The sequence below is a fragment of the Bos taurus genome, chromosome 16, assembly GCF_002263795.3.
Source record: "Bos taurus isolate L1 Dominette 01449 registration number 42190680 breed Hereford chromosome 16, ARS-UCD2.0, whole genome shotgun sequence".
Taxonomy (NCBI): domain Eukaryota; kingdom Metazoa; phylum Chordata; class Mammalia; order Artiodactyla; family Bovidae; genus Bos; species Bos taurus.
In genome coordinates, this window is record NC_037343.1 from 43,939,104 (window position 1) to 43,952,756 (window position 13,653).

The 13,653-nt window shown below is 45.2% G+C and overlaps 1 protein-coding gene across 1 annotated transcript in view; it reads right to left on the minus strand.

Moving 5' to 3' along the window:
- Positions 1 to 7,656, minus strand: part of SLC25A33 (solute carrier family 25 member 33) — a 30,198-nt gene extending 22,542 nt beyond the window's left edge. The window contains exon 1 of the mRNA XM_010813300.1: positions 7,355 to 7,656. Within this exon, the coding sequence (XP_010811602.1) occupies positions 7,355 to 7,410 (56 nt within the window). The 5' untranslated portion in view covers positions 7,411 to 7,656. The remainder of the gene's footprint in view (positions 1 to 7,354) is intronic.
- Positions 7,657 to 13,653: the final 5,997 nt, after the last annotated feature.

The following is a 13,653-nucleotide window of genomic DNA, read 5'->3' on the forward strand; positions in this document are numbered from 1 at the left end:
CTGCAATGCAGGAGACGCAGCAGGAGACGGGTTTGATCTCTGGGTCGGGAAGATGCCCTAGGGAAGGAAATGGCAACCCACTCCAGTATTCTTGCCTGGAAAATGCCATGGATGGCTCACGGGGTCACAAAGAGTCAGACACGACTTTGCCACTAAACAACAAATAGTTTGAATGGGATTAAACCCATTTCTAGTTTAGTCCTAACTCACTTAATCAACATAAAGCCATGTCATCTGTTCAGAGACGGCACATGATTGAGCCCAAGGTAAGTGACATAGTTCCCTGGGGAGCAGTACCGCTTTCCTTAGAGCTGGATGCACGTCCAAGTTGGTCCAGTCAGAGTTAAGCTCGAGCTTGTTCAGTGGAGAACAAGCTGAGAGATGCTGGAAGCCATTCTGTGTTCACGCAGGGACCAACCTTGGAATCAAGCAGATATTTCTGGAAAGCAGAGCAGTCGTCGAGGGGTCCCACAGTGACACTGTTGAGCTATTTAGGTAAGCCCTTCCTGAAGCCTGTGCCCACTCTAAAATTTGGGTATACATGCCAATAATCAAGGCAGCTGTAAGTGAATTTGATTTACTACTTATAACTGAAAGTCTCCCAAATGAGCCTAGTCAATTAAAAAAAAAAATTATACCCAAGCTTCTCAAGAAAGTACTTAAAGGGATTAACTATTATCAGTAATCTTCTAAAACACACTGAGGACTTGTGTTTCCAGTGGACTATGTTTCTAATGGCTATGAGGAAATTCCCTGGATATTAATTTAATTTCATTCCTAAAATCCTGCTCTAGTCACGGATGCCGAAGCCAGAGACCATTGGACTATTCCATACCCAATACCTCTGGGATATTCCATTCAGTGAAACCATCCCAAGGGCTTGAACAGGGCAGCAGAAAGGCCATGAATAGCAGTTAAATCATACATGTCTTAGAGTAGCAACAAGAGGCTCTCTGAAATCTATCTGCCTGATTTTCTAAAACAAAACAAAACTTATGACCTGTATTGTTCTGCACCTGTATCTTCTTTTACTACTTGTCCTTCCCCTCCCCCTCATTCTCTACCTTCTTTCATTCTTCCTGCTCAGAACTGAAGTCTCCTGTTTCTTACATAAAGATGTATTTAACTGTTTATCTTTACCCATGTAGGCCTTGCTTGTTATTTCTCTAAAGCCTGTGGATTAGGCTCCTCCCCTCTACTTTCTGGCAGAACAAAGCTAAGCTGGACCATTACTACTACAATACATACACTAAATTTTTGTCTATAGTCCTTAAGTGATCAAAGATGAATTTTTACCTTTTGATACATTTTTACCTTTTAACTCTGAGTTGCACGTAACAAAGAGAATTTTAAAACCTAGACGTTTTCAACAAGAAGCTGTTTTCTATACATAGATTCACTCAATTTAGACATTAAAGCCAAGACCAAAACACTCATTATTATCATTGCTACCCAACTGACAGTAAACTGGTTTCCAGACTCACAGCTTATACCTAACTACAATATGGATTCTACTGACTAATAATATGGCCAGACACCCTGTGATCCCTACATTTGGAGCCTTTGATAACTTCTCCCTTTCATCTGCTACCTCTATAGTCACTATCTGAAAAAAAGGAATGAATGCCTCTTTACACATAATTTTCTGGAATGTTTTATTTGAATACTTAGCACAAGGCTTAGAAGGTTTTGATTATACAAATTCTGTGTTCACTCAGTAAAGTAAAATGCTTCTTTTCTGATGCAGCTAATTATCCTTTAGATGCTATTTTCTATACCCTACCTCACTTAGGGAAAAAAAATAAAGTAGCACCCGAACAGAAAACTCTACAGTGGACTTCCATGGTGGTACAGTGGATAAGAATTCGCCTGCTAATGCAGGGGACAGGAGTTCGATCTCTGGCCCAGTTAGATTCCACATGCCAGGGGGCAACTAAGCCGGTGCGTGCGCCATAGCTGCCCAGCCCCTGGCTCTAGAGAACTCCTGAGCTCCCTTGCTCTAGGGCCCATGCTCCACAACAAGAGAAACTCCCTGTTCAGTGCACCTAGATAAAAGTCTGTGCACAGCAACAAAGACCCAGTGCAGACAAAGATAAATAAATAAGGACTTAAAAACAACTTTACAGTACTTTCTGAAATGGAAGAGAATCAGTATCTTTTACAAACACACAAATCCAAAATGTTACCTTACGCTAATTTTACTACAGAGCCATGTGGATGGAGGAGCCTGGTAGGCTGCAGTCCATGGGGTCGCTAAGAGTTGGACACGATTGAGCGACTTCACTTTCACTTTTCACTTTCATGCACTGGAGAAGGAAATGGCAACCCACTCCAGTGTTCTTGCCTGGAGAATCCCAGGGACGGGGGAGCCTGGTGGGCTGCCGTCTATGGGGTCACAGAGAGTCAGACACGACTGAAGTGACTGAGCATAGCATAGCATGTTTATAATTACAAATACAGTAGTGCTTTTATTTGGGACAATTTAACAGGCTACATACCTCCAGGTTAGATGCACAATACCTTTTACTCATCTAGTTACTCGTTAAACAAGTAGCAATGATGTTATCTCTAACACGTGGGGGTTACTGTATTTGGGATGGATCAGTGAAGAAAACAGACACGGCTGCTACCCGTGAGGCTTAAACTTACATGACGCATAAATTTTAACAGGAACCTTTCATCCAAACATAATACATTAAAAAAAAATGTTGCCTGTATGAAATACACTGGAGAAAATCAATTTACAGCCTTAGTATACTTACATAAGCTTTATATAAAATACATGGGCACACTATATTTGTCTTATCAAAGCTTCTTTAATCATTGCAAATAAATCATGCATCTTCTCCATATGGTTCCTCAGCAAATATATTAACGTATACCTAATCAAAGTGAAAGTTGCTCAGTTGTGTCCGACTCTTTGTGATCCTATGGACTATACAGTCCGTGGAATTCTCCGGGTAGGAATACTGGAGTGGTAGCTGTTTCCTTCTCCGGGGATCTTCCCAACCCAGGGATCAAACGCAGGTCTCCCACTTTGCAGGTGGATTCTTTACTGTCTGAGCCACAAGGGAAGCCCAAGAAAACTGAAGTGGGTAGCCTATCCCTTCTCCAGCGGATCTTCCTGACCCAGGAATTGAACTGGGGTCTCCTGCATTACAGGCGGACTCTTTACCAACTGAACTATCAGGTATGCCTAATACTTCAAAGCTAACACTTAGCTGATACAGATTAAACCTGCAGGGACAGGGACAGTACAGATGACAGCTGTCCACAATGAGGGGAAAGACTGAACTGTGAACATATCTTAGATTATATCATTTTTAAAACCTTAAAGACATACATATCCCCATTAAAGTACAGTTTAAAGGTCCTGTAAATACATTTAGTGACAAGAGAAAACACCACGCCATAAAAATAAGACCTAAAGCGTATAATCCAGGCCGTCAAGCTCTAATCTAAGGACAGCTTAGTAGAGCTATTTCAGGTGCTGAGTACTCTCCTGAATGCTGCTTGTTCACAACCAGAACCACCAAGTCATTCCACGTATGTGTGCTCAGTTGCTTGGTCATGTCTGACTCTTTGCAGCCCTATGGACTGCAGCATTCCAGGCTTCTCTGTCCAAGGAAGAATACTGGAGTGGGTTGCCACGCCCTCCTCTAGGGATCTTCCCGACCCAGGGACTGAACCCGCGTCTCCCGTGTGCCCTGCATTGGCAAGCGGATTCTTTCTTTACCTCTAGCACCATCTGGGAAACCCAAGTCATTCCATAGGGAAAGTTTAATAGATTTTTCTCTGTCATGAGGCCTACACATGGAAGGGCTACTTTGGAGGATTTCCGTGTTTCTCTTAAGGGGATGGGCTTAAATAGTAGAAAAGGAATGATAGGTTTTTTTAGGAAGTAACAATAAAATTGGTTTAGGTTTTTCATTTTGAAGGTGCCACCCAGACTTGGGGATAGGAGAGAAGAAAGCAGAAAACAGTAGAATCCCTAAAGATACTGAAGTGAAAGCGTTAGTTGCTTAGTCAGGTCTGACTCTTTGCGACCCCATAGACTGTAGCCCACCAGGCTCCTCTGTCCATGGGATTCTCCAGGCAAGAATACTGGAGTGGGTTGTCATTCCCTTCTCCAGGGGATCTTCCTGACCCAGTGATGGAACTCAGGTGTCCTGAATTGCAGATTCTTTAGTGTCTGAACCACCAGGGTAGCCAGAGACACTAAAAACCAACATAAATGAATAAGGTTTGCTCACACAAAGAACCCACCCTAGGAGATGGCTAATGAAGGTGCTGATAGCTATCGCAAGTCTTAAAAATGTGTTTTGACTCAGCAATTGTACATACCATGCTCACAGTTTACCCTCAGGAAATAATCAGATGACTACACAGGTACACATAAAGATGTCCAGTTTATAATGGCAAAAATTAGCAATGAGGACTTCCCTGGTCATACAGTGGGTACCAATCTGCCTGCCTATGCACGAGGCACAGGTTCGATCCCAGGTCTGGGAAGATTCCTCATGCTGCAGGCAACTAAACCCCAAGGGCCACAACTATGGATCCCAAGCTTTAGAGCCTGCCCTTGAGCAGAAGCCACCACAATGAGAAGCCTACACATCCCAGCTGGAGAGTAGCCCCCACTTGGCACAACTAGAGAAAGTACTCGCAGCAGCAAGGAAGGCCCAGCAGAGCCAAATATACAGTGAATTTCAAAAAAATGAGCAATGAGAGGTCAGAAAGAAATTATGTAATCAGAATAAATTAGGTAGCCCTGTCATAAATGATGGTAACCGCCTCACTGAACTCCTGCCACTGGGCTTGGAAATGTTTACATTCTTCACTGCAACCACGGAACAGTGAGGGTTGATTAGAAGTCTATTCAGAGAATTCGTTACCACGCTGCCATCAAAACTCAACATATTTCTAAGGAGGAAGCAACACATAAAGAAGGGGAGCCTATTTTAAAATTAACTATGAAATCACCTTTGCTGCATATATGTATGCACACAGACCTGATTCTGAAGGTGTTGGTTTGTGGGTGGTTTCTCCTTCAGTTCTCCTCTTTCTTAAAGGGCAACGCTATACTAAAAAGATGACTATTAATAAAAACCTGACTATTACAGGTTAATTTAGGAGCATTTTTGCCTCTGCAAAGAACCCATGAAACTGTTTTTAATAATGCAGGAAATTTAAAAAACTACATGAGTTGTTTTGGGTGTCATTTTTATTTTCTAGGATCTAAAATTAATTTTCAACTATTCATAAGTCTGTTAGACCTGGTAAAAATATTAACTCAGTATCATCAATTAGTGATAGCATTAAACTTGTTTGATGTTCGTTTCCAATAGCTATTCAATAAATAGGAGAAATGTGACAGAGTCTACATTAAAAAGCAGGGTCTCTGACTTCTTTTCAAAAGCAGTTAAACTCAGTTCTCTGGAAAGAGGGCAGCTTAACAATGGAAGCTAGTTACTTTGAGCAAAGCAACACAGCCTTCCAACAGACAGGGTGGGACCATTGCACTGCCTGATTTGAACTGCAGGATACACCCACCCATTTGATATTTTAGCTCCTTTAATGTTCTTCCCTAAAAGAACTGGAAGCACTGTATTTTAGGCTAGTGGGAATGAGTCAAAATCCAATTAGCTACTCTGAAAGCATCCTTTTCAAATACTTATTTTCTTTCTTGCAGATCAGCAAGGAATCTTGAACTGCTAATGAAGGAATAGAAACCTGTTAAATACAATGGCCCCAGGCACCACCCTAATAAACCACCGTTTTAATCAGTTCGGAGCTGTGCTGGCTAATGCAGTTTTCCTCCATCACAAGGAAAAAGGCTGGTGCTCCAGTAGGAGAATCAGCAGCCAGAGGGCACTGTGAAGGGCGCGCTGGGAGATTCAAGTCGACAGGGGAATCAATCACGCAGCGAGCCTCACAGAGGCTGCTCTACAGCAAGGAACTCTCTGGGTTCAGAATACAAGCATTTAAAAAAAAGACCACCTCACTAGAAACAGTAGATCAAAATCACTGAGAATAAAATAATTTAAAAAAAAAATCCCTGTTAGCTTGAGAAATGACTTTAATAACATGGCCAACTTGTTTAAAATCCTCCAGAATGACAAATCAATGTTCTGTCTTAATTTAGGAACGCGGCCCCTTCCCCAAACCTTGTGTTATTCTCAAAATAAATCTCAATGGAAAGATGAAGCAAAATCAGAGGGAAGGGCAGAAGAGAGATGAATGAGAAATCATGCCTATGTCTGAAGAACAATCAAATTTTCTGACAGGAGAAACAAAGTACCTAGGTAAACAACTACAATAAAAAATACCAAAAAACTCAGGAACACTCTCATCAAGGGTTATTTTTGCAGACAATTCTTCACCACTGCTTGTTTGTAATAAGGAACATATCTGGGTAGCAACTAAAACACAAAATTGCAACTAAAATACTCAAATCAGAACAATAGGATAAGTGCTACTTTATGTAGAATTGTCCTACACTTAAAAATGGCTGTGCCAGGCCTGTGAGGTCCTTGAACAAGACTCCAAACATCTAGAAGACTCCAAAAGCACCCAAAGGCTGTATCGAAAGAAAACAAATCACTAATACGAAACATTTTAACTTCTATCTCCCGAAAAACAAAAACACCAGCTCCCTTCCTAACCTCCCTAAAAATACGTTGCCGCCACTAAACCATAAGAGATGCCCTGACGATCCGCCAAATGATGCTTTAAAAACAGGGCACATCTTAGAATTACGTTGTTTCTGACGCTACAACTAGCAGGTAAGAAGCATTTCAACACACCTTCCCGTTCTCATTTGATCCTGCGGTCCCCCATCAGCCCTCCCACCGGTTGCTGACCCAAGCATCACGGTTCACCAGCACTTCCCAGGCGCCTGCTGATGCCCAATCCCGGCATCTCTACCTTATGAACTCGTCCCTGCGCTACACTGAGGAACTCCCGGGCCACACTGAGCATCTCCAAGCCCGCCTAGGGCCTTCGGGAAAAGGCCTTGGGGGATTACTCTGAGGTCGCTAAGTGCAGCATGGCCAGACAGGACCGCCGAGCGACACTCGTCAGACCGGCCACTAATTGTTTAAGAGAAGAAAAAGGAGAAGACGCCGCGGGGATGGGGATGGGCGTGAGCGCCGCGTAAAACCACCGTCGGGGGATGTGGTCTGAAGGGAGACAGGCCCCGCGCCCCTCGGGCCTCCCCACCGTCCCATCGCCCGGACTTCCTCCTTCGAGAACCCGCATTTCAGCCCAGGAAGGGCTGGTAACCGGCCCCGGTGCACCGAGGGTGCGCGGCGCGGCAGAAGGGCGGGGGCGCGGGGTCGGGCCGGTAACTCACCCGCCGGCGAAGAGGTGAAGCAACGTGTTCTCCTTCTGCTGAGTCCCCGTCGCCATGGCCGCGCCGGCTCCGCGGCCCGCAGCCGCTGGGTGCCGCGGGCTCCAGGCGGCTCGACGGAGGCGCGAGGTAGTCGCTCCGCTCTCCCGGCTGCCCTCAGGCGGCCTCCGGTGCCGCCTCCATGCGCGCGCAACCCCGCGACCGGCTCCTTCAGCTTGCGCCGTCGGCCGCGTGGCTGAAGGCGCCTCACCGGCCACTGCAGCGCGAGCGCCGCAGCCAGAGGGAACCAGGCGCGCGGCTGTCACGTGCGGGGGCCGGGTCGTGACGTCACTAGGCGGCGCGGGCTCGGGGCGGTGCGCGACGGGGGTGTGGGCCCGGATTCCGCGCGCCTATTGGTCAGAGGGCGGACCTGGGCGGAGCCACTGCGCAGACCGGGAGGGAGAGACGGGTGGGAGCCGCGGGAGCCAATACGCTTGGAGTGAGAACCGGCTAAAGCTGCCTGGTCCCTGATCCGGGAGGCTTGGAAACTGGGATTGGTGGAGCCCAGCGAGACCGTGCGCCTAGCCTTTATTCATTTTTATAGTCGTTTACTTTGTGATACTTAAAGTGTGTAAAAAAGTATATAAATTACGTATGACAACTCAAGCTCTGTGCTTATCACCCAGTTTAGGGGAAAAGCAAGATCCAAACAGCTTTAACTCCCAGTGGTATCATTTTGTGTTTTCTTTGATTTTTCTAGAAGTAGCTTTTTGGTCTCTTTTCTGATCATCTCCAGCCCAGACGTCTGAGCTTCAAGTTTCTGTATACGAGCTGTTTCTCTGCTTGTGTGTCCTTGGGTCATCGTCAAGCTTAACCTGGCAACTTAACTCCAAGTCTCCACTCTCATGCAGGCCTTCCTCTGCGCCCCCCGTTTGCTGTACGTTCTACCACGTGACTCTAATTTCCTCACATAGGCTTCTGCAGTTTTTTTGTTGTTTTATTTGTGTAAATTGTCCTTCCGCCCCTGGAGTGTAAGCTTCAGGAGTGCAGGGACTTTGTTCCTTTCTTGCAGGGTTTTCCCTGAGAAGGTGTCGGCCCCTTGGCAGATACCAAGGTATATGCCCAAAAAAATAATGAATGAATGCCCTGAATAGGACTCGTCACTTCATTCTTCCCCTCCCCCAAACCTGTCTGCCTCTTGTATTTCCTGTCCTGGAAGAAGATGATGCCACCATCTGCACAGCCACCAACGCCAATAACTTTCCTATTACTTTTGACTCCTCTCTTTATCTCTCTGCTCAGCCCACCAGGCACTTCTGTCCTTGGAATTCTCCCAGAGTCATCCCCCTTTCTGTGTTCCTTCCACTGCAGCCGCTGGTTTCAAGTCTTCCTGTCTCTTGCAGCAAAAATCTTCCACCTGTCACAAGCCACCCTTTCATCCCTTTAGTTGGTTGCCCTCCACTCTCATCCCCCTCCAGAGGCACCAGGTACAGACTATGCCAACGTTTTATTTTCAATCTCCCAGGGCTGCTAAAAGCAGTACCTCAACCAGACCAGGCTGCTAGCTGTCCTGTGTGTAAACACAGTGAGAGCTTAGGCAGAAGGGAAATTGTGTGCAAACACAGGAGCTGGGTATTTGATTGCTGGGGCTCTTTAAAAACAAGTCTTAAGAGCGGTCATCCAAAATACAAATATGGTGACTACTATATATTAAAACCATTACTCCCCCTAGGAGCAGAAAAAGTCACATCAGTGCTCCATATATGGGAGAAATAAGGGAAGAAGGAAATGAGGCAGCCAGGAAAAAAAGAAAGCTGTTTCTTCCTGCTTCCTGGATCTCTCAAATCCCTTGATTCAGTTACTCAGAAAGTCAATGTTCGTTTTAGCTGAAGATGGTTTATGAGGCATGAGTAGAAAACAGGAGAGAGTAATGCAATCATGTTAACCAGGAGAAAGTTGTTCCCATCCTGGTGAGATTCTAAACCCAAGGAGATGCACTCTTGGAGCACAACCCTCCATCTTGGGTGCTTTTTCACACAGGTGTCTGAGGCTGGAACCCAGGCTTCTCACCCACAGCAGCAGCCCGCCTCCTCCTCTTTCCCTAAGCACTGTCAGTCTAGTCTGTGCCGGACACATAAGTGTGTGTGTGTGCCAAATCGCTTTAGTTGTGTCTGACTGTTTGCGATGCTATGGACTGTAGCCCACCAGGCTCTTCTGTCAAGGAATGCTCCAGGCAAGAATATTGGAATGGATTGCCATGCCCTTCTCCAGGGGATCTTCCCGGCCTAGGAATCAAACTCACGTCTCTTATGTCTCCTGCACTGGAGGCAGATTCTTTACCACTAGCAACACATAAGCAGGCTTCCCCATCCCCTTGTTAATAGTAATGCTGCCTTCATGTTAGAGTTTTTCCAAGGTTTTTCTGTATTCATCTCATTGGATACTCACACTGTTTGGCAGCCCTCTTGTTTTCCTTCCCTTTTATGGATAAGCAGGGTAGATTTGCCCAAGGTCACTCAGCTAGTTAGTGGATGATGCAACAACTTTTCACGCCTCCTTGACGTGGACCATGCTGTTGCTTACAATGTCCTCTTCCTCAATTGGCCAGACTCCTTCTGGACCTTCTCTGAAACCAGCTCAGAAATCACCTTCTCTTTGAAGTCACCCCATGGAGTGCTTATTTCTCCTGGTCTTCACTGCTCAGCTTAGACAGCATATTAAAAAGCAGAGACCTCACTTTGCTGACAAAGTTACCTATGGTCAAAGCTATGGTTTTTCCAGTAGTCATGTATAGATGTGAGAGTTGGGTCAAAGAGAAGGGTAAGTGCCAAAGAGTTGATTCTTTCCAATTGTGGTGCTGGAAAAGACTCTTAAGAGTCCCGTGGACTGCAAGAAGATCAAACCAGTCAATCCTAAAGGAAATCAACCCTGAATATTCATCAGAAGGACTGATGCTGAAGTTGAAGCTCCAATACTTCGGCCTGATGCAAAGAGCTGATTCATTGGAAAAGACCTTGATGCTGGGAAAGATGACGGCAAAAGGAGAAGAGGGCAGCAGAGGATGAGATGGTTGGACAGCATCCCTGACTCAGTGGACATGAATTTGAGCAAACTCTGGGAAATTGTGAAGGACAGGGGAGCCTGGGGTGTGACAGTCCATGGGGTGGCAAAGAGTAGGACACGACTGAACAACAACAACACACCAACATTCATTCCCTGGTGTATGTGTTGGTGGGAGTGAAGACTGGGACATTTTCAGAGAGAAATGAATTTCTGACAATATGTTGAAATGCATGTATGCGTACATCGTTTGATCCCCATGTCAAGGAAAGGACGCTATCTGGTTCATTTTTTCAATACATTTTTATTGAGCATTGACTCTGTTTAGAAAAAGCACTTGAGGGACTTTCTTGGCAGCCCAGTGATTAAGACCCCGCTTTCCAATGCAGAGGGTATGGGTTCAATCCCTGGTTGGAGAAGTAAGGCCCCACATGCCTCTGGGTGTGGCCAAAAATTTAGAAAAAAGAAAAGACATTTGATAACACAGAATACCCATTCCTGAAAAAAGTTCTTAGCAAACTGGAGCAAGGAATGAAAGGTGTAACAATAAACCTACAGCTGACATCATAATTTTTGGCATAAATCTGCATGTCTGTCCCCCTAAGATGGGCAACAAGGAAAGATATTTACTCTTACCATTTATTCAAAGTGGTACCTGAGGTCACAGTGCAGTAAGACAAGAAAAAGAAAGAAAAGGCTTAAAGATTGAAAAGGAAGATGAATAACTGTCTTTAGCCTAGATGATGTAATAGTTTACTAGGAAATCCTAAGTAATCTATATAACAACTGCTAGAACTAACCAGCAAATTTAGCAAGATCAAAGGAGACAAGGTCAATATACAGAAAAAGAAATACTTCTTTTGCTAGCTACAAACAATATGAATATGAAATAAAAAAAATTATTTACAATAGTATCAGAAAACCCCAACAACAATAAAGGAGCCAGACATAAAGGAGTACATGATTCCATGAAAAGTGTGAAAGTGTTAGTCTCAGTCATATCCAACTCTGCAACCCCATGGACTGTAGCCCGCCAGGCTCCTCTGTCCATGGAGTTTTCCAGGCAAGAATAGCAGAGTGGGTAGCCATTCCCTTCTCCAGGGGATCTTCCCAACCCAGGGATCGAACCTGAGTCTCCTGCAATGGACGCAGATTCTTTACCATCTGAGCTGCCAGGGAAGGCCACAGGATTCTATATTTATGAGAAATTCTAGAAAAAAACAAAACTAACATTTAGTGACAGAGAACAGATCAGTAGATGCCTGGGGCTAGGGCTGAACTGGGGGCTGGGAAGGGGATTAATGACAAAGGGGCCAGAGGAACTTCTTGGGGCGATGAAAATGTTCCATATTCTGGTCAGGGTATATACACTTGTCAAAACTCAATAAAACTTATTCTTAAAATGGGTGCATTTTATTGTATGTAAATTATATCTGAATAATATTAATCAAAAAGAAAAACAAAGTAAGGCAGGCCAAATATATGCATATGTGAACATCATATCAAATTTAGACATGAGAAAGGGCAGACGGATGGTTACACTGAGAGATCCACTTAGACGTTGCTGAATTTCAGAAGACGTGAACTACTCCCAGACTTGGCTGGGTCTAGAGGAGAGGCTTGTTTGGGTTTTTGGTAACCAAACCTGAGGTTTTGGCTTTAAAGGGCCTGAACCTTCCTGCTGACTTATGAACCTGTTTCTTTTTGCTTTCTTCCTCTGTCAAACCTCTAATTGCTTCTTTAATCCTTGTTTTTCTGCAAAAGGGATAGCATTAGAAAAACATTCCACCATTCACCCTACCGTCCAGGGGCTGGGATTTCATTTTTATTTATTTACTTATTTATGGCTGTGCTGAGTCTTTGTTGTCGCACAGGCTTTTCTCTAGTTGCGGTGGGAGAGCTTCTCATTGCCGTGGCTTCTCTTATTGCAGAGCGCAGGCTCTAGGCGTAGTTGCAGCACATGGACCCAGTCGCTGTGGCTGGGATTTCTTTGCAGGAAATTGTAAGGAGCATTTCCGTTTTGCAGAGCCTAAGGCTGGGATAGGCCCCATGCGTGCATGCTAAGTCGCTTCAATCGTATCTGACTCTGTGCAACCCCATGGAATATGGCCCGCCAGACTCTTCTCTCCATGGGATTCTCCAGGCAAGAATACTGGGGGCCCCAAATCCCCACAAATGCTGAAAGGCCTGTGCCTGCCTGGTGGCTGGAGGGAAACAGGGGCAGGTGATGAGATTGAGGGCAAAGGACACATGCTCAGCAGGCCTCTCTCCCTCCTTTCCTTTCTCTTTACTAGACCCAGCCTGAGCCGGGTTTCCGGTTACAGTCCTAATGAGGCTCTGCAAAGCCAAGCCTTCTTGCTGATGAAAGGCTCTGTTGTTCTGGCTCTGGCGAGAATAAACCACTGCCAGTGGGTCTCTCTCTCCTTGTCCACCAGGCTGGAACCTGTTTTTTCAAACGTTTTGTAAGCTTGTCCCTACCCCCACATTTTCTTGACGGTTCCTTAGAAGGAAAGCAGCTTAGGTAAAAGGTCAGTTCTGGGAGGCCCAGACTCGTGTTCCTGATAAGTTTGGAATAAAACTTGGAAATTGACTGGACGGTCTGTCCGGCTGGGCAGGCACTGCCAGGGTGGATAATGCCCATTTTCTTCACTCCTCCCCCTCTCCCATTCTTCCCTTTGTCCCAGATTCTGAGAGGCAGTAGAGCATAGTGCTGTGTTGCCCAACTGCCAAGTTACTTAATCTCCCCATGTCACCCCACCTATTCAACAAGGCTAGTTAAGGGACATACTTCAGAGTGAGGGTTCACAATAATTCTGGGGGTTTCCCTGGTGGTCCAGTGGTTGAAAATCTGCCTTCCAATGCAGGAGACTCAGGTTCGAACTCTGGTCTGGAAACTAAGATCCCACATATTGTAACTACTGAGCCTGTGCCACAGCTAGAGAAGCCCACGTGCTGCAACAAAGATGTCGAGTGCAGAAACTGAGACACGACATGGTCAGATAAATAAATATTAAAATAATAATGATAATAATAATAATTCTGCTAACACTTATTATGTGCCAGACATCGTTCTGAGTCTTTCTGGGACCCTTTCAGTTGGAGCTATGATTTGTATCCCCATTTACTGTGTCATGGGGTAGAGCGGTCACACAGCATGCCTTGCTAGTAACTGACCAAGCTGGAATTTGAACAAAGAGAATGCGCTTAATCACCCAGTTGCATGGTCAGAGGTAGGACACATGATCGGCTTAGAGCCCTACCCA